The following is a 24979-nucleotide window of genomic DNA, read 5'->3' on the forward strand; positions in this document are numbered from 1 at the left end:
TGACGATACGACGTCGGCGGGAATGTATATAGTGAATTATGTAGCGAAGACGACGAAGACCATGAAGACTGGATTCTTCGAGATCGTAACGCGATCCTCATTGTAGAACAAGAGTTTATTGCGTTTTGCGAAGTAAAGTGAATACAGACATATGACAATAGTAGTGGATTCTTGTGGGCCATCGCTAGCGCGTACCCATGCGCCGGAACCCCGAACATTTTCTTGAGCTTCTCCACAACAACACCTCGCGCCCACCAAATCGACTCACGCGGGTCGCATGAGCTCTGATATGGCCAAACGAAAGCGCGGCGCTCGCGACGAGCCACCTCCTGCCGATATGGGACTCGGTGCGACACTGGCGCACATGCGCGGCGAAGCGCAATCCGACAATGCGGCAACCACCACGACTAACGGAGACGAAGAGGGCTGGACAGTAGTCAGCGGCTCGAAAAGGAGACGGAAGGAACGCGGATCGCACTCTGAGCACAACGGGCGCCGCGCCTCAAACTCGCCTTCGCCAGCTCGCAGTCCTGGCCATTCGCGCGACACAGCTGGGCAGGGCAAGCGCAAGGCACGATCGCCACCGCCGCAGCAAGATGCAACTCCCGACAACCCATTCGCGGGCAAGGACGCCCAACTAGGAAATCGCCTTTCCTCTACCGACAACCCCTTCGTCACATACAAAGCTGGCTCTGAGCAGTCAAGCGAGAACATGACCAGGGAGGAGCGCAGGAAAGAACGCAAGCTGCAGAGGAGCTACCCAGCCATTGAGCATTCACATCATGCCCGTCTGAACTCGCACGTGAAGATCACAGACCTCCAGTCACTGGTGCTGTACTTGCTTGCTGACGGTAATGCGCCGCAGTGGGTTTCCGTACGCAGTCGTGCCAATATCCAACAGGTCGTCATGCTTATGGTTCCGGGATTGGACCTGGGTATGTTCAACGGCGATGTTGCTTTAGACGCCCCGTCTCAGTCCGAGCCTTCTTTTGGAGCAGAGACAACGGACGCGCAGACTGATGCTGCCATAACAGCTGCAAAGGCTGTAAAGGATGCAAGGGATGCAAAGCCCAAGCGGCTCAAAATTTCGCGTGATGACTTCTATCCGGCTAGTCTCAAGGCCGAAAAACTACCTGCATCGCTGAAACCTCTTGCTGATATCTTTGAGCATGTCTGGCCCATCAAGGCTATAGGCGAACATCGCAACAACCAATATATGAGGGTGCATTCGCCCATTCATACGATGCTAACCTCGCAAATACCCAAGACGCAAGAAGAGAAGCAGATGAAGAAGACGGGGAACCACAAAGGCCCCTTGCCGCAGAACTCGAAGAACTGGGAAAACAAGCGCACACGCATTACCGAATACATCGCCAGTCTAATGGAACAGCAAGAGAACGAATACGTGCTACATCCAGCAATGTTCACCACTTCGGAATCCAAGGAGGCCAATAACGAGAGAAGGAAGCTTGCTCATCAGAGTGCTGATGACGGTTGGGTCGACACCAATGTCGCTACCTTGGAAGATGCAGAAGTACCCGAGATGGAGATTGAACAAGGCAGTCTGACTGCTGGAAGACACATTATATCCGTCGACTGTGAGATGTGCAAAGCTGAGAATGACCAGCTTGTACTCACTCGCATCAGTCTATTGAACTGGGACGGCACTACGGCCCTCGACAAGCTTGTCAAGCCGGATGTCGCCATCAAGGACTACCTGACCCAATGGTCCGGTATTACAGCGGCCATGCTCCAAGACGTCACAACTACTCTAGCGGACATACAGAAGGAGCTATTGGAACTCATCACACCGCGTACAATCCTTGTGGGACACTCGCTAAACTCTGATCTCAACGCACTCAAGTTGACCCACCCCTTCATCATCGACACTGGTATCCTCTACCCGCACCCTCGTGGGCCACCATACAAACAGTCGCTGAAGTGGCTTGCGCAGAAATATCTCAAGCGCGAAGTGCAAAAGGGCTCAGCAGGTCACGACAGTGTGGAAGATGCTCGGACATGTCTCGACCTGGTCAAACAAAAGTGTGAAAAGGGCCCGCGCTGGGGGTCGGGCGACACAAACGCGGAGTCTATTTTCAAGAGAATGGATCGTTCTGTACGACCAAAATCAAACGAAGTGCATCGTGCCGGAGCTGTCATCGACTGGGGCGACCCGAACAGAGGTCATGGTGGCCAAGCTCGAGTTTCCATAGGCTGCAAGACCGATGAGGAAGTAGTAGAAGCTATTGAGCGTACAGTAAAGGGCCAAGCTGAAGGCAAGGATGGCACTACTGACAAGATCGACTTTGTCTGGGGACGTTTGCGCGAGTTGGAGCTTGCAAGAGGCTGGTGGGACGACGCCAAGACGGCCGACGTCGAGCTCATTCGACAGAATGCCTTGCAACGACTGGGTCTTCTGAAGGACGGCGAGGATACAGATGTTGAGGTTCACGGACCTGAGCTCGGCGATGCCGTCTCCAAGACCATTGAACGTATCGGGCAGATATACGACGCTTTGCCACGCTGCACGGCCTTTATTGTGTACAGTGGGACAGGCGACCCTCGAGAAATACGTCGCTTGCAAGCAATGCAACAGCAGTATCGCCGTGAATACGCTACCAAGAATTGGGACAACCTCAGCGTCAAATGGACGGATACGGAGGTGCAGGCTCTTTCGAAAGCCTGTCAAGAGGCTCGCAACGGCGTTGGCTTTATCGTTGTCAAGTAAAGTACGAGCATTCGTACCTCGCGCGTGCTACGTGCAAAACGCAACGTGTCGTAGTACATGGTGTCCAAGCGCATATCGCTTGACAGACACTCTCGGTCGTGGCGTATGAACGGATAATCGGGATGCATAGGCTGAGAGGCTGAATGCTTTCCAGAACATGCGTCGTGTTTTGCAATTATCGGTAAAAAGGATTAAACGCGAATAACTATCGTGCCAAGGGCACAAGTACTGCATGACATCAATCAACATCCCTGTCCACTTTCCCCTTACTTGGAGTTAAATTAGCGCAAAGCTTTTCGCCGCCTCACAGTGGGCGAAGATTGCGCAAATTCAACTCTGTAAAACCATAATCCCATCTTTGCCTGTGTGAGATCGCGGCCACGGTACAGCAGTGCCCTCAGCGACGATCATTCCGTCATGATGGGAGGCGGGTACCAGTTGGGACAATGCTGCTGACGACGACATGGAAAATGGCATGGATAAAGGCCAGAAACGAGTAGTCTGGCCCAGATATAGCTGCAAATGTAAATTCGGACATATAGCTATCATCCTGCATCGACATGTTATGCTAATTGGCCCATGTCGCGGATCAAACTTGGCAACCTGTAATCGTCGCAATTTGATGGTAATAAAGATAGCCGGCGCTTGGTCCCGGGATGAGTAAACTGCCCCATAACGATAGTGACTACCGATCAGGTGTTGGGATGCTGTGACACGAGTTCCTACCTGTGCACGTCGACACATGCGTACATCGGACGGTAGGGAACTGCTCGCATTCGATAAACGGACGAAATTACAGCTGAAGAGATCTGGCTGTTGCGCGAGATGGAACAGCTAGCGTGTTGCGCTTGCGACACGAGACGGCTTCAGGGCTTTTTCGCAATAGAGCGCATCTAAATTGATAGCGAGGCGCGCTAACCCCACTCGGACTCATGCATGGCTAATCATGGAATAACTCCTGCTAATTATTTCACTTGCCCTTTCCCTCCTCTGAATTAGCTCTCGTCTTTCAGGGTCCCTTCCAGTCTCCGCCGCAACCGCCTATTCTTGTTGGGGCCTACCATTTTTTCCTCTTCGCTTCCAATCTCACTGCGCTTGCTGAAACGCTATCCTGGACTGAGACGCGTCGTCGCGTACCCGAGACCGGTAGTTCAGCTTGCTTAGGCCCACCCTCTTTCATCCAACTTTTATTTGTTGCTATCTAGCACTTTTCGTGCAGCCTCTCCGCTCACTTGCAGCTATCGCCTAGGCACTGTTGTGTCAATGGGCTGCATCAATGGCGGGCTCCAGGCGATCCGGAATTGGCGAGGTGGAGTCAGACATGAATACACATGAACTTCAGCCATCACCACCAGAGGTTGTGGAGAGTGCTGATGAGGCCTCTCCACCTTCCCCGCCCACCAACCGTGCAACTAAAGCATACTGCAAGAATTGTCAGAAGTGCATTGGAGATTTCTACAACTCCTGGTACAAGGTCACCGGCAGCTACTTCGTTCCCGCCATGCTCGGCTCTTACAGTTCTACCTTACAGCCCATGGGCAAACTAAAAGCGGCGTCAAAAGGCACCGAATTAGCAGGATGGTAAGCTGAACCCAGACATGACATTGGTCCCTTCTCCCTTTACAATTGTTTGTCGCACCTTTCCCTCTTATAGCCTTGGCTGGCTATCAACAAACCCCAACACACGAGTTGGCGTATCCCGGCTGCCGATGGTTACATGGTATTTTAAGTTTCTTCCTCTAGACGCACCGACGCTAGCCTGCACCAAATCTTTCCACACTATAGATTAACATCTATTAGACGTGTACGCCCGCATTTTACGTCCCGCATTCCTTATTGCTATCCTTTCGTTCGCACAGCAATCTTGGTACTAACTCAACATCAGTACCATTCAGCCTCTATCGTGCCCCGATCCAGCTTGCGTAAAGACAGCTATCGGATTCACTGTTGTCACCGCACCTGCAGGAAAGGGATCCTTCCGGTAAGTAACTTCTCCCATGGCCTTCCAAGTCTTTGCATGATGGCTGACCTGTGACAGTGGTCGAGATTTCTTCAAGCTGGGTCGCATAGAACTGCAATGCGAGACAGCACCAAATCATACCATTGTAGTTGAGCCTGAAGTGGATGCCTCACAAGACCTACTAGCGAACGAAGACACCCCAAGTCCTCCCTCGTCGAGAGCAACACCAAAAGCGTCCTCGGCTGAAGCTATGGAGATTGACTCGCGTGCGCCATCTGTAGATCACCCAGATCACACTCGCGGGCGGTACGAGCCATCCCAAGACCGTAATTTACAACAGCAGCAGCAGTCGTTGCACCCTGTCGGAGACAACACACCGTCGTTACCAGCACCATCATCGATGCAGTCTTCGATACGGAACTCCCCACATGCTTTTGCTCAAGACGCGCTGAGCACTGCACCGCAGTCAAATTCTCCCTATCATCAAGAACCTCCTAAGTCTCACCAAGGGCCTGGCATTGAGTCAATGAGCGGTCCACCTGAAGTGCCAACAATGGTCCCTCAGACCAATGGCCATCACTATCCTCGTTCGCCAGAAGACGTTAGCATAGACGCTATGGCGCGTATACAGACGCAAATGTCACACAATAGTGGCGCCTTAGCTGCGCACACCCGCGACATTAGGCTTCACCAGGAGAAGATGGACCGAACAGAAGAGGCACTGCGTCAAGAATACCAGTTCAAGTTTCTTCAGCAAAATGAGTATATCAAAAAGGTGGAGGCGCTGGCCGAAAGATTACAAAATGATATGCAAGGCATGCACCATGCCATGGAGAACATGAATCGTGAGTTATATGCGATTAGGATGGAGAGGCAATCAGGAGCTTCGACTACGCCCCATGCCGCTCCATCTTTCGCGGCGCAGAATGCAGCATTAGAGCAAATGGCGCAGCAGATGAATGTTTTGTCGCATAAGGCGAGCGATGTAGATCTTCTCAGTACTACTATCGAGATCATGAAGGGTAAAATTTATCGACTCGAAGAGCGCGCCGGACCTGAACCCTCGCAAGCACCGCCATATACGTATCAGGCACCGCAAGCATCGATGGCACGCCCACCTCACTCACATCAGAGTACACCAACGATGACGCCGAGCAGTAGAGCACCCCAACCAGTAACCAATGGCCAGCCACAGCAATCGTCGTTCGTCGCTCCTTCCACCTCGGCGACACCTATGAGCGCGCCGAATCCCACGAGCGTCGGTCCCACTGGAAGTCAGGCTGGCGGATGGGCTACCATCAACGCGGGAGTGAAACGAACACACCAGAACGGCGTTGAGAATACACAGGAGTCCAACACTCAAGCACCCGGTTCGCCCAAAAGGCAGAGGCTTGTTGATGGTGGTCCTTCAGGTTACACGGCTTCGCAACAAACTCCCATGACAGACCATCGCTTTCAAACGCCTACGATACCGTCCCAACAAACTGTACCTGAATCTGTTCTTGGATCGCAATCGCAACAGCCTTCCTACGTCCCTTACGCCACACAGGATGGCCCTTCGGACGCCAGCTGGCAACCCGAATCCCAGCGTATGATTGAACATCGACCGCGTGGGCGACGTGGCGGGGGTCCTGGAAGTCGGGGTGGCAGAGTTAGGAAGAGCATGCCAGCCCACGGTACACTCGGAACTCCTGATTGGGAAAGGCCTGATTGGCAAGGTGTTCCCGATTCTCAGATCAGTCCGTCCGGATACTACCAACACGTTCCGCAGCCAGGACGAGGGGGCATTGCGCGGCGAGGCAGTGGCGGTGGGGGTGGTCGTGGCGGTTACCCAACCAGCGACCGTGCTAGCAGTCTAGGTCTACAAGGTGTGACAGCTGCAATGAGCTTCGGATCGCCGGGTGACATGTTTGGATCGGCAAAAAAGACGCGCACCAAACCTATTAGGAATGCAGATGGAGTCTTGATTCGCAAAGACGGGCGTCCCGACATGCGCTCACAATCCTCAGCGGCTAACCTCCGCAAGGTGCATTCACGCAACGAAGGCGAAGCAAGCCACTCACCCACTGGCTTCACATCCACCAACCATCAATATGCGGCCTCAGCCAATGCACCGGACACGCCGAGTCCAAGCGGTTACGCAGCGGACCCAAGCGCTTCCGACAAACACAATGCGATAATGGGCAAGATGTTCCCCGCTGGTGTCGACGCAGCACGGAAACAACAAGACTACACTCGTCAAGTCTTTGAAGAAAACACCGATCACACCGTCCACCCACGGTCGCAGAACCACGCCCCCGCAACAAAGGCGGCAGTCCAGATCAAGAGGGAGCAGGTTGAGCGGAACCGAATCTCAGAGACACAGAGTCCACGGGTGCAGGAAACAGATGTGGACATGGATACAGGGGAAGATCATGCAGACGACGAGCGTCAGACGCCCGAGGAAGGCAGCAGTCACCAGGAAGGTGGTGTAGATCCCGAAGACCAGACTCAGGATGCGAATATGCAGGAAGAACGCGGCACCAGAGCTGCCTCACACACCAGTCCGGACGATGAGGCAGCTGGAAAACCGCGTAAATACAACTAGGAGAGCAGAATCAATCCGAAGACAGGGGTGCAACGTTGGGTGAGGGTAAAGAATAAGTGAACCTTTTGTTTTGTATTAGTACTTGGTAGACTATCAATAGTGTCAGTTGGTACGAAGGAATTACATATTTCTGCATTGATTCACTTGAATGCCAGTGACTCTAGATAAAACGGCGGATGCACCTCATTTTAGGGGGAAAAACTTCCCACCTTAGAGCCTACGTTAACGTTAGATTACATACTTTGCATCTTTCTATGTTAATGTAGGCTCCACGTTAACGCAAGGTTATATACTTTATGTCTTTCTTAGGTTAATGTAGGCTCTACGTTAACGTTAGGTAACATACTCGGCATCTTGCTATGTTGACGTAGGCTCTAGGGTGTTTAGCTTTTTCTTTGAACAAGGTGGATGTGAAGAGCAACTTCGTCTGCGTTCACGAAGTGATTGATATTGATCATTACAATACATTCGAAACCCAACTGTGTCTTCCTAAAACGGAACAGTGGGAGCCTTCTCCGACCCATTGGTCCTCTCCAGGTAGTGAATTGCGCCTTCCGAAGTAGCGCAATTGGTGAGGTAGGTAGCAGAAGCATTAACGGGGATGGCATTGCCTTCCTGAGGGCGGCCGTAGACCTAATCGCATGTTAGCACCTATCTATTCGCATGCTGGGCACACTTAGCGGATACTTACGTGCTCGTAGTACCAAACCTCGCTCAACATAGTGTAGCCTCGATCAGTTGTGTTCTTGCCAGCATCAGTAGCATTGAACCTGGGTCCCGAGCAACCCAAGAAAGGAATACCGCCGTGCTGCTCGTACAGAACATCTACAAGATCAGAGTACGAGTACGTGGTTGAGTTGGAAGGCGTGATGCCCTCAGCAGCCAGCCAGTCGAAGGTGGGGAATCTCTTGTAGTACCTGACAGCTGTCTCGAAGAAGTCGACAACGTCCTCGTGCTCGCGGTACTGCGGGCCGTAGCAAGGAACGTTGAAGGTAGAGAAGCAGGTGGCGTGCTTGGAGAACTCGTGGCCCCAGAATCCGGGGTTGTCTTGTTGCCATGCGATCCAGTAGGTGTTCATGTACTCCAAGAGGTCGTAGCGGCCGAATGGCTCGAGGAAGGTGCCGATGTTGGAGCCGTTGTAGGGTGGGACGAATGTGCCGTTTGGTAGCCCGTTTGTGGTGTTCGGTCCTGGGATGGGGTCGTATTGTCGGCTTAGGTCACAGTACTGTGTGTAGCTACCGTTGCAGAAGTCGGGCCAAAGGCCGTGGAGCGTCCATGTGTCGGTAGGTAGAAGCTGGCCTTCAGACTCGCGGCCGGTGTATGTGTTCCAGAATTGAGTGCTCAGAACAAGTCCACCGAATGTCTCGACGCAGCAGGAGTCGACCTTGGAGGGGTCTTGCGATGGGCAGGAGAGGAGAGGTTCTTGTAGCTGGCAGGTGTGGTTTAACGGGCTCTGGTCGGGATATAGTTGTGCATTTGCCGTTGTGGCCAGTAGAGCCGCAGTGCCGGCTTTGGAAAAGGTACCCTTCATCTTGCCTTGACTGTAAAGATAAAAGATTGATTGACGCAAAGGTATACTACGAGTTCAACAACGCTGAGGATCCGACATCTATAAAGCTCACAAAATTTTGGCCATGGCGTACCCAGCCCGCTGCAGCCCCAGTCGGTGCTTACCACATATAGAAGGTACATCTTCCAGACTCCTGGTTAGAGCTCCGGCGGCGGCGATGAGCGACAGACGAACAGTACCTGCAGTAAACTAGACGGGCTCACGTGTCGGTCCTATTGGATGATAAGAGAACAAGGCTACGCAAGCCGCGCCTTGGTGCTGTACCCACTTGAGCTGTCTCCGAGGCCATGATGCTGGAGATGCGCGTTGGGATGTGAGATTGGTGGGTAGGGCCAGCCACAATTACGGCTTTTGTTCGCTGTGCAAAAAGAGCTGGGGGTTACGTCTTCACGGATGGCTGGGGCAGAACGTGGGTTCCTCGATAGGTGACAGGGTCTTGCTGGGTCGGACCTGCTCGATGACGCTCCACGACCAGACGCACAAACTCAACAGCTGCATCGACATTGCTCCAAGGGCAGTGAAGTCATCGATGAACGTCTCGAAGGTTTCCTAGCCCTACGCGACCCTCGAATCCCAAACGCGCCTCCAACGGTGAACCGGACGAACTTGGCCTCCGACGAGCGCTGCCTATCGCCGCCTCCACACCCGCCATTCGTCGTCATAGCCTCATCTACACGACAACCAGCCATGCGCGCCCACATCAAGCCCTTTGCATCCTCGCGCTGTTTTTTAGGCACTACCAAACAGCGAGAATGCCTCCTTCATCCTCCATAACGCCGCTACCCCCGCACAAGCCAGACACATACACGACGGCCCATCACATCGGCAAGCCACCCACAAGCTTCAAGAACCCATGGCCCTCCTATAAGAACGACGGCATAATCGCCGCCGTCCGAACGCGGTTCAGCACACCCAAGAACTTCGTCCCTATACCCGCCGACCGATTAGGCCTGGTCGACGTGCGCAAGCCAGACTTCACCAACACACAGAACGGGCTGAAGGCAACATGGATAGGGCACGCGAGTTTCCTGGTTGAAACAACGGCTTCAGAGGGAAACGAGCGGGGAATGCGCATCCTTCTCGACCCCGTATGGAGTGAGCGCGTAGGACCTTATGGCATGGTCGGTCCTGTGCGCTTCACACCTCCACCATGCACCATCGACGAGCTGCCTGAAATCGACGCTGTGTGCATCAGCCACGACCACTACGACCACCTCGACTCGGATACGCTGAAGAAGCTGAATGCGAAACAAGGCGGCGACTTGCGCTTCTTCTGCGGATTAGGCGTCAAGTCTGTTCTTACGGGGCTAGGCGCGGGCATCAAGGCCGATCAAGTCGAAGAGATGGACTGGTGGGGCGGCATAACCGTGTTCAAGAAGGGCGCTGGAGGCGTAGAGTTGATATGCACGCCTGCGCAACATCGATCTGGACGCACGCCTTGGAACTTCGATGGTACACTGTGGTGTAGTTGGATCGTCAAGGAGCCGTCTTCGTCTGGCAAGAAGCTCTTCTTCGCGGGAGACACAGGGTACTGCCACGTTCTTTCCGACGACCAGCTCTCGCACCACGACGCGCCGCACCCGCCTTGTCCCGCATTCAAAGAAATCGGCGATTTGTATGGACCTTTTGATCTGGCGCTTGTGCCTGTGGGTTGCTTTAAGCCGAGGTCTGTCTTATCTGGTCAACACTCTAGTCCTGAGGATTCTTTGGCTATACATAGGGATGTGGGGAGTAAGAAGAGTATAGGCATGCACTTTGGTACCTTCCGTGGTGCCTACTCTGCTAGCTACGAACCGGTTACTGAGCCGCCTGAAAGATGGCGGAAGGGTGCGGAGGCAGCTGGGTTGAAGTGGGGTGTTGATGTTGACTTGTGTGATATTGGCGGGACAGTTGTAGTTTAATGGCATATTTACCTTGTACAAGAAAGAAACTAAACAGGTCTGCAGACTACATTAACATGAGAACATGCAAAGTAGGTGAGCTGACGTCAATGCAGGCTCTAGGGTGTTCAGGTTTTACCTAGGTTGATGTGTATTCAACAAGTCGTTTGAATAATTAGACGAGTAATGCGCCATGTACGATACTTATATCCATCACAAGCCATATCGACTGGGTTATGCTTGGTCAAGACTTCACTGTAGAGAACAGAATGATTCGAATAATGCATTATGTCCTATCCATCTAAGTGGAAGAAAAGCACCATCGTGAGTACTCATACAAAAGCAGTGCTGCCTTCTAATGTAAACACACAAGCTACTTTCAGCGCTGCAAGTGGCGCCGCCTAGTTGTACTGCATGTAGGTAGCGGTCGAGTTGAACTTGAGGTTGCCCTTGATGACCTTGTCCACGGCAGCCAGGAAATCCTTCTCGGTGGCGACCTTCCTTCGAGCCCTGGAAGTACAAGTTAGTATATGTCTCACATGCATCTCGGACAGTGGTTACCTGATTGCGAACATCCCCGCTTCTGTAGCTACACTCCTCAGCTCGGCACCTGTGCTGTTGGGGCAGAGACGAGAGATGAGCTCCCAACGAATGTCGCGCTCTACACTCATGCTCTTGGCGTGGATACGGAGAATGTTGGCACGGCCTTCCATGTCTGGTAGCGAGAATTCGATCTTTCGGTCGATACGACCGGGACGCATAAGGGCTGGGTCGAGAGTCGAAGGCCTGTTGGTCGCAAACATGACCTTGATGTTACCGCGAGCATCAAAACCGTCCAATTGTGTGATAAGCTCCAACATGGTACGTTGTACTTCGTTGTCGCCTCCAGCACCGTCATCGAAACGAGCACCACCGACAGCATCGATTTCGTCGAAGAAGATAATACACGCCTTCTTTGTTCGTGCCATCTCAAACAGCTCGCGCACCATCCTGGCTCCCTCTCCGACGTATTTCTGGACAAGCTCTGAACCGATAACTCGGATGAAGGTGGCGTCGGTTCGGTTGGCGACAGCTCGGGCGCAAAGGGTCTTTCCGGTTCCTGGAGGGCCGTAGAGAAGCGCACCCTTCGGGGGGTCGATACCTAGGTTAACGAAGCGCTCCGGTGATAACAGTGGCATCTCGACGACCTCTCGTAGCTTCTCAATCTGCTCTTTGCAACCTCCAACATCTCCGTATGTGACATCGGGCTTGTCCTCAACCGTCATCATGGTGACCGAGGGGTCGATCTTCGGCGGCAGGGGAAGCAGGATCTGGTACTTATTGCGGTCGACACCCACGCGCATGCCCTCCTCGATGTCGGTAGGTGAGACGCGCTCTCCGAGGTTGACGACGAACTTGGCGATTTGCTTGACGTTGATGACATATTTGCTCTTCTCTGAGTCCTTCTCGTCTTGTATTATCTTGGTGCATCGCGCGACCTGGAGGGGTTGCTCTTCTTGCATTCGTTGGCGGTCGGCGGCGATATCCCAGAGATGTGGAGGTGCGAGACCGGTATCTGATTCCTGGAGGCGTTAGTCGAGCATGGGTGGGGGGTGAAGGAGTCTGTACTTTGACGCCAATCTTCTCGTTTATCGTCTGCTGCTTGTCCTTGATCTCCTTCTCGAGCTTCTTGAGTTCGGCGCCATAAGGTGCCGCGCCGTATGTCTTCAACACCTGGATGTCCCTGTCATGCCATTAGCCCATGTCCGCTCTGATTGTGACGTGCCATCTCTTACTCATCGGTCAAAGGTGTGATCTTCTTCTCCTCAACCTCGTCGTCGGCGAAGTTCTTCTGGTACTTCTCCCAGGACTGGCCTGTGGCTGAAGGCATGCTTGCGGAGTGGGCGGCGACTGTCGTGTGGCCGAGATAGGGTTCGGGCTATGCGTGCAGTCGGGTTGTGGATGATTCCGGGTAGGAGCGACAGTGGGAGCAGATGCGGCGGCGCGGGCGAGTGTATGGGGTTGGTTGTTGTGGACTGGGTGAAGGTGTAGCTGTGATGCGGCAATGGCCCGGCGAGTCGGAGCTTGGGGATTGGCCGTGCGCTACGTCTATCGCGTTCTCGAAATATTGTCAGTTCGCGTCCAGGCACCACAACTTCCCCGCCAAACTCCCACGATACCCCTCTTTTAGCTTTGTTCTCCTGTATACTGAAAGATGGCTGCTCAAGTTGCAAATGGCGGTACCGGTGGCGGCAACACTGCCTTCAAGGTGCGCTTCATCACTAAGCTCTGAAAACATTTACTGACATGGGCACAGGACAAGGAGAAGCCCAGAGCTGTTCGCAGCGCCAACATCATTGCCGCAAGAGGTACAGAACCTATTCATCCCTTTTTGGAAGCATCTCGCTAACTCAAAATGTGCAGCTGTGGCAGATGCGATCCGAACTGTACGTCCCACCACGAGGTGCGGGGAAGAGATGAATACTAACTTTTTGGCAGTCTTTGGGACCAAAGGGCATGGACAAGATGGTACGAGACAGGCGCAAATCGCTAGCCATCACAACTGACTTGTCCAGATTCAAACCAGCAAAGGCCAGACCATCATCACGAACGACGGAGCCACCATGTTGAACCAGATGAGCGTTATGCATCCCTCCGCGAAGATGCTCGTCGACCTCGCACACGCCCAAGATATCGAAGCTGGAGATGGCACAACGTCGGTCGTAGTCATTGCTGGAAGTCTGTTGGGCGCTGCCGAGAGGTTATTGGGCAAGGGCATCCACCCCACAGTCATATCAGAGGCTTTCCAACGGGCAGCGCAGGAGGCGATATCCATATTGACCGAGATGGCCATCCCTATCTCGCTCACCGATAGGCAAACGCTCCTCAAGACCGCCACGACCGCACTCTCTTCCAAGATTGTCGCCCAGGAGCCCAAGCTTCCCATCATGGCTGTGGACTCAGTCCTCAAGGTCATTGACCCCAAGACAGCCGACAACGTGGACTTGAAGAACATCCGTATGATCAAGAAGTCAGGCGGTACCATCGAAGACAGCGAGATGATCGACGGACTGGTTCTCAACCAGCCCGTAGTGAAGAGCGCCGGTGGTCCCACATTGAAGGAGAAGGCACGGATAGGTCTCATTCAGTTCCAGTTGAGCCCACCGAAACCGGACATGGAGAACCAGATTGTCGTCAACGACTACAGGCAAATGGACAAGATCCTCAAGGAGGAGCGAACATATCTGCTGAACATGGTCAAGAAGATCCAGAAAGCCAAGTGCAACGTTCTCTTCATCCAAAAGTCTATCCTCCGAGATGCGGTCAACGACCTCAGTCTGCACTTCTTGTCTAAGCTGAAGATCCTTGTCATCAAGGACATTGAGCGTGACGAGATTGAGTTCATTTGCAAGGTGCGTAAGAGAAGTGATTCACATGTAACGAAGCTAATGCACAGTAGAGCACTGGCTGCAAGCCTATTGCCGATATCGATTCATTCACAGAAGACAAGCTCGGTTCGGCAGACCTTGTCGAGGAGGTACAGGCATCGGGCGCACGATACGTCAAGGTTTCGGGTGTCAAGTCAGCAGCCAACACTGTCTCCATTGTCTGCCGAGGTGCTAACAACCTCATTCTGGATGAGACCGAGCGATCTCTACACGACGCTCACTGCGCCATCCGCTCGTTGGTCAAGAAGAAGGCGCTACTTGCTGGTGGCGGTGCCCCGGAGATTGAGATTGCGCATCAGCTGTCACTCAAAGCTCGTGAGCTCTCCGGCACTGAATCCATTTGCTGGAAAGCTTTCGCCGATGCCATGGAGGTCATTCCGACAACACTGGCGGAAAACGCCGGTTTGAACAGCATCAAGGTCGTCACAGAGCTAAGGCATAGGCACGCGCAGGAGCAGAAGAATGCTGGTATCAGCATCAAGAGCGGGGGTGTCAAGAACGACATCAGCGAGGAGAACGTACTGCAGCCACTGCTGGTCAGCACCAGCGCTATCGAGCTCGCAGCCGAGACCGTCAAGATGATTCTGCGAATCGACGACATCGCCTTGTCGAGGTAAAGAACTGCAAATGGATTGACTTGGCAGCGAAAGACGCAGGATACCACGAGTAATGAAAAATTCGAACAACTGTTGATGCCAAATAAGTGTTTGGAATGTCATGACATTGCATGTGAAGGTTACGCGTATATTGCGTTCAATGCATGAACGGTGCAATTAAAACCTGCACGTGGGGGAGCATGGGACTGCAGTAGCGGGACACGTCGTTCTCTGCAGACTGTCGAGAAAGGATAAGCCGTGGATCACTTTTCTTCTTCCAGATGCCGAATTCGGACCACTTTGATCCTGGGGTATGCACCTGAAATGAGCAATGTTTTCAACTTGACTCGTTTGGAAAATGGAGAAATGCGAATGCGACTATCCGCGCGCGTGACGAAGCAATTGCTTTTCGGGCTGATCTTTCGCCCGCATATGTTATCCGGCCGTCAGCATGTAGACGCAGTGTTTCCGTGCGTTCATGAGTAGTGTATGTGTGTGATGCCTCACCACGATAACGCGAGCACCCTGGCCTAACGACTTTGTCGTGCACCTAACATTGCAGAATATCACGACATGAAAACCGTTTCAATGCAAGCAGACGATCGGTTTTGTAATCTTGCTGTAGCCGCTTATCACCCGGCCAAGATGTGAATCCTGACCTCGGGAACGCCGACGGACAGCCTGTCTGCAGCAACATCACTTTTTAGCTGCGGCCACGGAACTCATACACAGGTATGCTGACTAGCAGGACATCCATCATCAGCACCTTCAATAAATCTTAAATACGACTCCGGCTACACTACGCGCGTGTAATAAACAAAGGCGCGAAAAAAGTAAAGAACCCCGGAAAACACCACCTCCCAGCCGCCGTATGCAATCTAACGGCATTCCTCTCACTTTCGCATCACAGGACAATGACATGCATATGCCGTACCTTTTTCCCTAACTTTCTTTTTCCCGTCGATCAAGCAACGCCACAGCAACGACCTGCAGTGCCACACGAGCAAAGCTCAGTGTACAATGTAAACACCATCGTCACCTCACGCAAATGCGTCACCGACCCAAGGGAAAAACCCCTCCATCATTCCAGACCCCGCCACACATGACCCGAATGACTGTACGCGCGCGCTATCCGCTGCGAACGCAAGATCGAGCCCTGTGAGAGTGAAGAAAAATCTAGCGCAAGCTGAAACGTAGCGTACCGTGAAGATTGGAGCAGTTCGGTTCGGCATCTAGTGGGTTAGTGTACCAGGAACCGCGTACAGGTAAGTCAGACTTGTTCGGCAAGGGAACCCATTAGGAATCTAGAGCCGGGTGGGCAGGTGGAGCTTCACCGGAATGCGGTGGTGGAGTTGGGGGAGCTGGTGGAGGATAAGAGTGAGTGGTTGTTTCATGTTCGGATGGCTGATGGGATGTTCGCTGTATTTTGGCGGAAAGTGTAGTGGGCACGTCATTGTTGACTGCAGGTGGAGGGTTGGAGGAGTAGAGAGGGAAGATGAGGAAGATGGTTGGTGGAATATGTTGTGCGATGTGTTGATGCGTTGACACGACCAATGCTTTCACATATACTCAACCTCAACCTAGCTGCCCAATAACCCTCCTTCTCATGCATCTTACCTCGCCACCGAAACACATCCTCCCAGCACCACGAAACGCATACAACGCCCAGTATCAACTACTGCATGCAAACTGTACGAGTACTGTAATGTTGATCTTTGCCTAGCCACTGGATGAAAACGGCAACGTCATACAGCTATCCCTGCCCTTAACATCTATGCGATATAGATCTCTCCGCTGCGGATAATATGGTTAGTGTGGTTCTTTGGCGAAACATGTGGAGAGATAAGACGGGTAGTGTGAACGGGTAGGTAAAGCTCCGGAAGAGAGTACGAGGACCTAGTCATGATCGCTGGGGGCGATCACTGCTTCGGCAAAAGTCAGGTGCTGCGAGTTGAGACGCTGGACTGTATCGGCAATTGCGATGAGTAACCGTTGTTGCTTGATGTAATAGGAAATACGCGGAAACAATGCTATCGACAAGGATGAGGCGAAGTGGTGGTATCAAAGCGACAGACCAGTTTTGGTTGCTGCCGACTGGGTATCATTCTCGATGAAGTTCTTGGCTAGCTAAGTATGAAGAAATACCAGCAGGGTAGCTGGACATGGGAGATGAAAGGAAAACGCCTCATTCATGCATCTGAATCGTTCGGTTCGTGCATCGTGATAATCGTACAGTCTGATGAGCTTTCGTAAACCCCCGTAAATGTCTAGAAAATGGTTGGACAAGGAAATAAAAGTCGCTCGCTGAAACGCAGCAGACCTGTTGTTGGTCTTTATTAGGAAAGACAGGCAAAAAGTACAATGTGAGAAGTGAATTAATAGATGCAGGCTGAAATGGGGATCAGCGACTGGTGGCCTTGAGGCTGGCACGCTTCAGTAGGCGGCTCACGAGGTTTCCGCGCGGTTTGGGCTTGACGTAGAAGGCGCCCTTGGTACCGGTCATGTCGTCAGTGAAGACAAGGTCTTCCAGTGCCAGAGGATCGTCTTTGGAGGTTTTGGGACTTGAGCTTGAGCCTTGCCAGCCATAGAGTTGATCTTCGTCAGCTCGTAAATCGGGCCGGGTCAAGGTCATACGGAGTGTCATCTCGCGATTAAAATGCCCATTGGCGGAGTGGACAGGTGACGGAGCCGGCGAATCGACCGAGAACTTGCGGTGCGAGATTTGGCGGGAGTGCATGCGGAAAGACAGGCCGGTGCTGGAGGGCGTGGCAGGTGAGTCCATGTCGGCTACAGAGCCGGCATCAGATTCCAGGCCCTGATTCTCCTTTGGATGGTCTTCGAAGAACGACAGCTGTCCATCTCTAAGGAATGTGTGCATGTCTCGGCTGAACTTGCGAGCATGATTGTCGATCTGTGGCAGCTGGAAGTGGGGTGTAGCGGCGTCGCTTCCAGCGGACGATGGAAAGCCGAATTCAATCGCTTCATCGAACTTTTGGGGAGATGCAAGATACATGCGCAGCTTTTTCCTCGCCTCGGGATCTTGATAGTGTGTCGCTTCGGGGTCGATCATGAGAGTTGGCGGCGTAGATGGCGAAATGTGGCCTGTAAGAGAAGAAGAGTGGGCACGCTGGTGAAGTCGATTCGGCCGAGCATTGAAGAGTGGAGGATCCGCCATGTATGAAGATCCAAGGCGGACAGGGTGCGACGTGAGGGACATGGTTCGTCTCATGTCTGCCGTTGAGGTTTCCCTCCGATGGAAGATGGGCGTGGCCATTGTGTCGAGATATAGTAAATGGGTGTTTCGGTCCTTGTCCGTGTTTGATGTACAAGAAGGCCCGAAAGTAGGGCGGGAAGGGCTGACGGTCGAAGAGGCCGAAGATGAACGACGTCGTGAACGGCCGCGTTCCGGAAGGTCGAGCGTGGAGTGGGAGAAGTCGAAGTGAAAATCGTTGAAGCGTTGTTGTGCCCACTCGGGATCCTGGTCGTCGGGAAGGAACGCCTGTTCGTGCCTGCCTTGGAGGAGGGCCTGCTCTTCGCGGGAAAAATGCTGCTTGCGTACCTTTTCAGGCAAGGAGAGAAAGAAGTCAAGGTCAATGTGGGAGATGTCGTGAGCGTGCACAGCCTTTTCGGATTTACGTCTGCGTCGTCCGGTGCCGAGAGATAGCGAGGGCCGGTGGGATTTGGAAGCGGTGCTGGCCTGGGACGAGCGGCCTGATGTAGTAGGCTCGTCGGAGGCGTGCTGGGCGATCTGCAAACGCTCCAGGGATGAAAAGTACTTTCTCCTGTAGCGGGACGAATTAGCATTGGCATCATGGCATAATTGACAGGCCCTTCATCTACTGCAAGGTACACAAAAAGTCATGGTGGGGGATTCGGTATATGCACGCGCATAACGCGCCCTTATCACACGTCCCGACCACTCAGGAGCGCGGAATATTACTTACTGGACTGAATACGGCAGGGCGTCGAATTCGGCCTGCCGCAGAGGCAGAATAGTCCCTTTGGTTTTGCTCTTCATGGCTTCGGCTCGGATCTCGACGTCGGCGATGGCGCAACGTTTGGCTTCAGGCACATGGGGGCGTGGTTTGCGCGGACGACGCTGCGAATGGCGGCCCTGACGCCGTGGCCGGGCGGTGCGGCGGGCACTTGGTCGTGGACGTTTGGTTGAGCAATGCTGGTGTACTTTGTTCTCGAGGATCGACCGGAGGGCTATCCGAACAGCAGCAAGCGAAAGTCCGAAGAAGAAGGAATTATATGAGGTCCAACAGGACGGCCGCTGGGGGATAGAAACAATCAGTGGGCTCCGCAGCGTACGACTGTCGCTCGCACTTGGGGCGGCTGCATATTCGTGTCGCGGGATGCTGCAGCTGCAGGCTAACGCGCCGCCAGCGACGCACTCTCTGCTCTCCACCTCACACCTGGGCCCTAGTAGAACCGTGGCTGATGTATCCGAGAGCACGCCAGGCCCGCGTGCGGTCGTTGGTTGAGTCAGGTCGTGCAGACAGGCCTCCTCCCCGCTTCTCTCCACCTTGCCGTCCGCTGTTTCAGGCCCGTGGCCGCCAGGAACACACCGTCAGCGGAGCCACGATGCTTAGCGTGCGACACACCGCTGGCCAACGTGCCCGGCTCGCGGAGTCGACAGATGCTCTCCATCACATTTGCCTGATTAAGCCTCCGCATCAAATATACTTGCTTCTGGAATATGCGTTATGGCGTTACTACCAGGCCGCCCGACTGGCCGGCTCAATGGCTGCGCCAGCGTGTCACGGGTTAATATCGCACAGATCACCGTCGATTGCCAGACGCCTTGTACAACGTCGAGCATGCGCTGCGTAACGACGACAGGCTGACAACACGCACGCACGCTTCAAACAATCTGTCTAATTGCAGCGTATTGCACAGGTACAAGCAAGGGTATCTCAAGAGAAGCGCATCCAGCTCCCGCGCCAACACAAATGTTACCGCCCCCTGCACAGTTCCTAATATGGTTCCCAGAGAGCGGTACCTGGTTCCCAATTTGAACGTCGACAGACGTCTATTCACAAGACGGCGAACGTCTTCCACCCCGCCGTTGCCTAGTTCCGCATCGAGAAAGATTAGGCTTTCGGAAGCGTAGGCTTAGGCTTCCCAACATCATGCAGCTTGGACGTTGGCGGCCCCATTAATTTCACTATTACCTGCACAAGATCGATGTTTGTTGTCCAGGACTCCTGTCCGTGAACAAGCATTTTCTAGATCTTCAGGCACCCGCAATGTCATCTGCATTAAGGTATCAAGTCAGTACTGAGCCCGTGCCACGGTGTAAAGGAGAAGCACGTACAGTAGTATTCGTCATCCAGTCCTTCACGACTGGGGAGCACTGGTTCCTCCAGCCCGACATCTTCGTAGCGAACGTTGAGCAGACGGATCTTGAGCCCGTAACCGCCGATGAAGGTTACCAACTTATTGGTGTCAGCGGTAATTGGCTGTTGGTTCAGTAGCATCAGCAGTCCATCAAGCCACTCGGAAGCAAGGGTATGGCTCTGGGGATGCAGATGCAGTAGGACGGATTCTTTTCGCCCTGCACCTGAGCCGCTGGACGCCTGCCGCGCGTGATTGGACGGGGGCAGGTAACCGTGGATCGTGATCTTGGTCGACGTCGAAGCCCGCTCGTGGCCTGGCAGGGTTGTGACCGTACTGTCTGACGATGCGGTCGATGGCGCCGAAGCCGAGACATTGCTCACCACCGAAGAGACAATGGATAGATCGACTGTACATGCGGGTCAGCCACTGCGGTAACGCAAATCATAAACGACGCGTGGACGCGTTACACTTACTCTTCTCCTGCAGCGTGTCTAACCTCGGCTCAGTCGCCGTCTTCTCGTCAAAGTCAGCGTAATGCAGATATCGCCGGTTGTGCGACAATCGGACAAAACGCCATGATGAGGGTACAGAACGATTCAGGGTCTTGCTGGTTACCGGACCCGCACTCGTGCCGTAGTCGATACCCATTGGAAACCACGCGCCTTGTAACAGGCATCTTATACGTTGCTCCTTTACAAATTGCAGAGCCTCGTGGTTGAGCTCGTCACGGACCTGACTGTGGAGAGTTAGCTGAGCACAGACTACATCGACGCAAACTGCATACCGGAGATGATGGCCCCATGCATCCTCGTAGGTCAGCTCCAGTACTTCCATTTGAAGTTCTCTCAGGCGTTTCAGCTCGAATTCAGCCAGATCTTCCTCCACGTCCTTGACATCCCTCATGCGTGGCGCCTGGCCCACGACCTGCTCGATCAAGATGCGGATAAGCTCTTCGATCTTCTCAAAGTCCTCGGTTTGTGCGCCGGCTACCTTCCATAGTCGGATGAAGGCACTCAGACCACTCGTATGTAATCTAGACCAGTGGAGCAGGAGGGGCTTGAATGAGCGGTCGAAGTTGGCCCGCGAGTCGGTAGGCCGGTGGGAGTCCACATCGTCGAGCTTATCTATTTCAAAATGTTCGTATAGGGTCTGGGTGACCGACAGACTTGCGCGAGCGATTGGGCATCGCTGCTCGAGTGGCTCTGCCGACTGCTCCAGCAAGAGCTTCTGAAACCCGTCTTCGTTCTTGTATACAAAGTCTGTAATGTCCATGAGGCCTAGGAAGCCAGTCGCATCGAACTCCCACGCAGGTGATTCCGTCTCGAAGCCCAGACGCTTCCATTTGTCGGGGTTGTGCTTTTTGCTTCCTTTGGGATCTGATGCTGACTTCTCTGGATTACTCGCTGTGTGTAACCCGCGGATGGCTCTCCTGTGGTCCGGGTTCTCCAGGTCAACCTTCTCTTCCCTCCAGTTCCTGAGCAGTATCTTGGTCAAGGACTGAAAATCGAGGAGTGGATGAGCCAGATCTTGTATCGCAGAGCTCTGCATAAGACCGTATACGCTCTTAATCACACCCAGCTCCTGCAGCTGCTTGATGAACTTGGGCCATTCAAAGGCCGCGTCGTTTGCGATGGCGTCCCGCATGAGCGCGTTGATGAGCTGTAGGGAGTTTGCGCATAGCGCGTGGTCGGCCGAGGTGATCTTTTCGACGAGGGAGGGTAGGAAGTCGGGCTGAGAGTCGACGGCGGGCTTCAGGCGCTGGAAGCCCGTGGTCCCGTCCTGGGAGTTTCGGTGTGAGGGGTGGCCGACAATGGCAGCGAGGACCGACATGGCACCGCGGTTGACGTTGACGAGAGGCTGCGCGACGACGAGGTCGACGATCTAGAGTATAGTTGTTAGACCTCTTCAGGCAATCCCTCGTTCCAAGGTCGTCGTCGACTTACCCTCGCGACCAGATCATCCGTGACATGATCCCATCCCTTGTCCAACTCCAGCAGGCGCGCGAGAGAGGTCAGACAGTAGGCCAGGGTGTTGCCGGTCGAGTGCAGGGCCAGGAAGCGCAGCTTGGGCAGGCCGCCTTCGTATATGAAGACGTCGGCGAAGGAGGGGTCGCCAATGGCATTCTGCAGCTTGAAGACCGCCATCTTCCGCACCGACTCCTCCTCCGCGCCGAGGCGCGCAACCAGTTCCGACACATTGACGCTATCCATGGCTCAAGCTTCTTCGCAGGGTGGGAGGATGTGGGGTAGGTAAGAATAATGTGGAGATGGTTCGTTCGCCCCAAGTCACGCAGGAAGGGCAGACATGGCACACGCGCCAGAGACCGAGGCGGCGGAGTGGGCGGGCGGGATGTAGAGCTCCTAACCCTAAGTTTGACAGTCAGACTGTTTTCGCGCTAAAATCGCCCCTAACGCATAACCTAACGCACAGCCTACCTTACTAAAGTTTACTAGTAGTTTTATATTATTACTAATAATTATAGTATATAATATAGTATTATTACTAATACTTATATATAGAAATAATACATTATTATAAATATTATAGTACTATTCTTATATTACGTATAATTTTTTTAACGTTTTAGGCTATATTAGAGCACTTTTAGCGCGTTCTAGATATTGTTTTTTACCTTTTCTATAAAATAATTACCTATAAATATTATCTTATATAATATATATATAATAATAATATTATTTATAGGCTCTTTTATAATTTTATATATATATAAAAAGACTATTAAACTTTAAAATAACGTAGTCTTTTTAAAGAGTAAAATTTATATATAAAAATATTAGAAGCTTATTTTAAATATAAATTTAATAGTCTTTAATATATAAAATTATAGTTTAAACTATTTTATTACCTAAAATATTATAGCGCTAATATTTTAGAGATATATTAATATTCTAGATACGTAGACTTTTCTTAATATAGGCTTAGCGCTAATAGGTAATCTTTAGAAATAATTATAGCAACGTTATTTATAATCTAACTATTCTCTACTATATTCTTAGTATTTATATTCTATAGTTAAAGTTATCTTTAATATTTCTAATACTTTTTAGCTATTATTAGTACGTATATACTTTTTAATCTTATTCTACTCTTACTATATAATATAAAGTTATTATACTTAACACTACTAAGCTACTTTTTTACTATATTAGCATTATTCTAGTTAATATCTACTCTTCTTCTCTTAATTAGTACTAATAAAGGCTTTAATATAAGTATTTATAGCTATTCTCTAACATCTTAAATAATCTTACTATATTTATCTTACACACTATATATCTTATATACTTACTCTTAACTTAAGTCTTTTACCTTATCTATATATATCTATAATAATATAGATTAGTAAAAGTAATATAAAGTATTATCTTAGATATACTTTATACTAATAGTAGTTTTATTTATATATATTCTATATTTTAGAGGTAAGACTACTACTATATATAAAAGGCTATAAGAAGAAAAGTAAAGGCTAGCTCTTAATTATTATAAGCACTCTCTTTAGATTATTTTATATAGCTTTAAGATTATAGATTAGTAGCTTTATAATTAGTAGAAAAATCTAGATATCTTTCTTACTAAATATTATAGTAACGCCTTTAATATTAATAGTTTTTATCTCTTCTCTCTAGTAAGCGCCTATAATAATATTACTTAGTTAGATAGTATTATTAATATAGCTTTATATATTCTCTTATTAAGAATAACTATATACTATTTTCTCTATCTTTCTAAACGTTAGTAGTATAGCTATAGCGTACTATATATTATATATAATATTATAGTACTAGTAGATATAAAAGTAGATAGTATCTATACTAGAAAGTAGCTAAACGTTCTTAATAAGTATAAAAAAAGACTAGTTATATAGGTTAACTTATAGAGGTATAAGTACTTAGTAATATTATAATAGTAGTAACGTTAGTACTACTATATTACTAATATTATAGGCTAGTAGTAGTAGAGTACGTTATAAATATTAGAGCGTATAGATAAAGAAATTCTCTAGTCTATAGATATCTAGGTCTTTAGTATATCTCTAACGTATTAGAGCTAGCTATAATTATTAGCTATATTCTTACTAGATAGTATATTATTATTTTTAACGCATTTACTTAATTACTACTTTTTTAGCTACCTTTCTTATTTATATAAATATTCTAAATTTATTAGCTTTATACTTTTATATCTATAATAATAACACTTATATATATAACGCTAACTCTTAGTCTTTAGTAAAGAAAATATTATAGGTATTTAGTACACTAAAAGTACTACGCTTTTAGAAGTGCTAAATTTATTTAGATACCTTCTACTTTAAAGTATTATAGACTATATTAGATAATTATTAAAAGTAAATAGAGTAGAACGTTAGTAAGTTAAGGTAGTATTTTACTATTTATTATATTATTATATTTATTATTAATAATAGTAAGTAGGCTAGATTTATAGTAGATAATAATTAGTAAGGTAGAATTATTAGAAATATACTAGAAAAGTCTTACCTAGTTATATATATAGGCTCTACTACTCTACTTCTTATAGTATTTAGAACGTATACTACGTTTATAAGTATAGAGAAATCTTTACTCTATAACTATTATACTCTACGCTTATTATTATTATACTTTATAATACTACTATATAAAAAGAAGATAGTAACGTTTAACTTACTTAAAGAAGTACTAAATATAATTACTCTTAGCTAGAGTACTAAAGATAATAAGCTAGAGAATAATAATAATCTTAATACTATTAACTAAAATAATCTTAGCTATAAGATTAATATTACTACTAAGTACTAAGATAAGCTTAAATAAGTTAAGTAGAAATTAGTATTTATAAAGAAGAAGCTTTAATTATTAGAGA

General features: G+C 50.4%; 7 protein-coding genes across 7 annotated transcripts; 4 read left to right on the forward strand and 3 right to left on the reverse strand.

The window, feature by feature from the left end:
- Window positions 1-289: 289 nt before the first annotated feature.
- On the forward strand, window positions 290-2728 carry J4E92_006566 (uncharacterized protein; the record flags this gene model as incomplete). Its single annotated transcript, XM_051497933.1, has 1 exon — window positions 290-2728. One exon carries the CDS (start codon window positions 290-292, stop codon window positions 2726-2728), a length of 2439 nt encoding a protein of 812 aa, XP_051351659.1.
- A 1534-nt stretch (window positions 2729-4262) lies between these two features.
- On the forward strand, window positions 4263-7275 carry J4E92_006567 (uncharacterized protein; the record flags this gene model as incomplete). The annotated part of the gene is made up of 3 exons (XM_051497934.1): window positions 4263-4309; window positions 4614-4709; window positions 4767-7275. The coding sequence occupies 3 exons, from the start codon at window positions 4263-4265 to the stop codon at window positions 7273-7275; spliced, it is 2652 nt and encodes an 883-aa protein (XP_051351660.1).
- Window positions 7276-7764: 489 nt separating this feature from the next.
- On the reverse strand, window positions 7765-8806 carry J4E92_006568 (uncharacterized protein; the record flags this gene model as incomplete). Its single annotated transcript, XM_051497935.1, has 2 exons — window positions 7765-7908; window positions 7967-8806. 2 exons carry the CDS (start codon window positions 8804-8806, stop codon window positions 7765-7767), a joined length of 984 nt encoding a protein of 327 aa, XP_051351661.1.
- Window positions 8807-9597: 791 nt separating this feature from the next.
- J4E92_006569 (uncharacterized protein) lies at window positions 9598-10746 on the forward strand (the record flags this gene model as incomplete). The annotated part of the gene is made up of 1 exon (XM_051497936.1): window positions 9598-10746. One exon carries the CDS (start codon window positions 9598-9600, stop codon window positions 10744-10746), a length of 1149 nt encoding a protein of 382 aa, XP_051351662.1.
- Window positions 10747-11126: 380 nt separating this feature from the next.
- On the reverse strand, window positions 11127-12595 carry RPT1 (26S proteasome regulatory subunit 7; the record flags this gene model as incomplete). The annotated part of the gene is made up of 4 exons (XM_051497937.1): window positions 11127-11235; window positions 11287-12287; window positions 12334-12448; window positions 12501-12595. 4 exons carry the CDS (start codon window positions 12593-12595, stop codon window positions 11127-11129), a joined length of 1320 nt encoding a protein of 439 aa, XP_051351663.1.
- Window positions 12596-12919: 324 nt separating this feature from the next.
- CCT4 (T-complex protein 1 subunit delta) lies at window positions 12920-14770 on the forward strand (the record flags this gene model as incomplete). The annotated part of the gene is made up of 6 exons (XM_051497938.1): window positions 12920-12973; window positions 13022-13073; window positions 13129-13151; window positions 13204-13233; window positions 13281-14117; window positions 14165-14770. 6 exons carry the CDS (start codon window positions 12920-12922, stop codon window positions 14768-14770), a joined length of 1602 nt encoding a protein of 533 aa, XP_051351664.1.
- Window positions 14771-17150: 2380 nt separating this feature from the next.
- Window positions 17151-22302, reverse strand: J4E92_006572 (uncharacterized protein; the record flags this gene model as incomplete). Its single annotated transcript, XM_051497939.1, has 6 exons — window positions 17151-18531; window positions 18694-18958; window positions 20070-20498; window positions 20566-20828; window positions 20877-21973; window positions 22036-22302. The coding sequence occupies 6 exons, from the start codon at window positions 22300-22302 to the stop codon at window positions 17151-17153; spliced, it is 3702 nt and encodes a 1233-aa protein (XP_051351665.1).
- Between the last annotated feature and the right edge of the window lie 2677 nt (window positions 22303-24979).

Source organism: Alternaria infectoria, assembly GCF_024043175.1.
Source record: "Alternaria infectoria strain BMP 0036 chromosome Unknown scaffold_10, whole genome shotgun sequence".
NCBI classification, from domain to species: domain Eukaryota; kingdom Fungi; phylum Ascomycota; class Dothideomycetes; order Pleosporales; family Pleosporaceae; genus Alternaria; species Alternaria infectoria.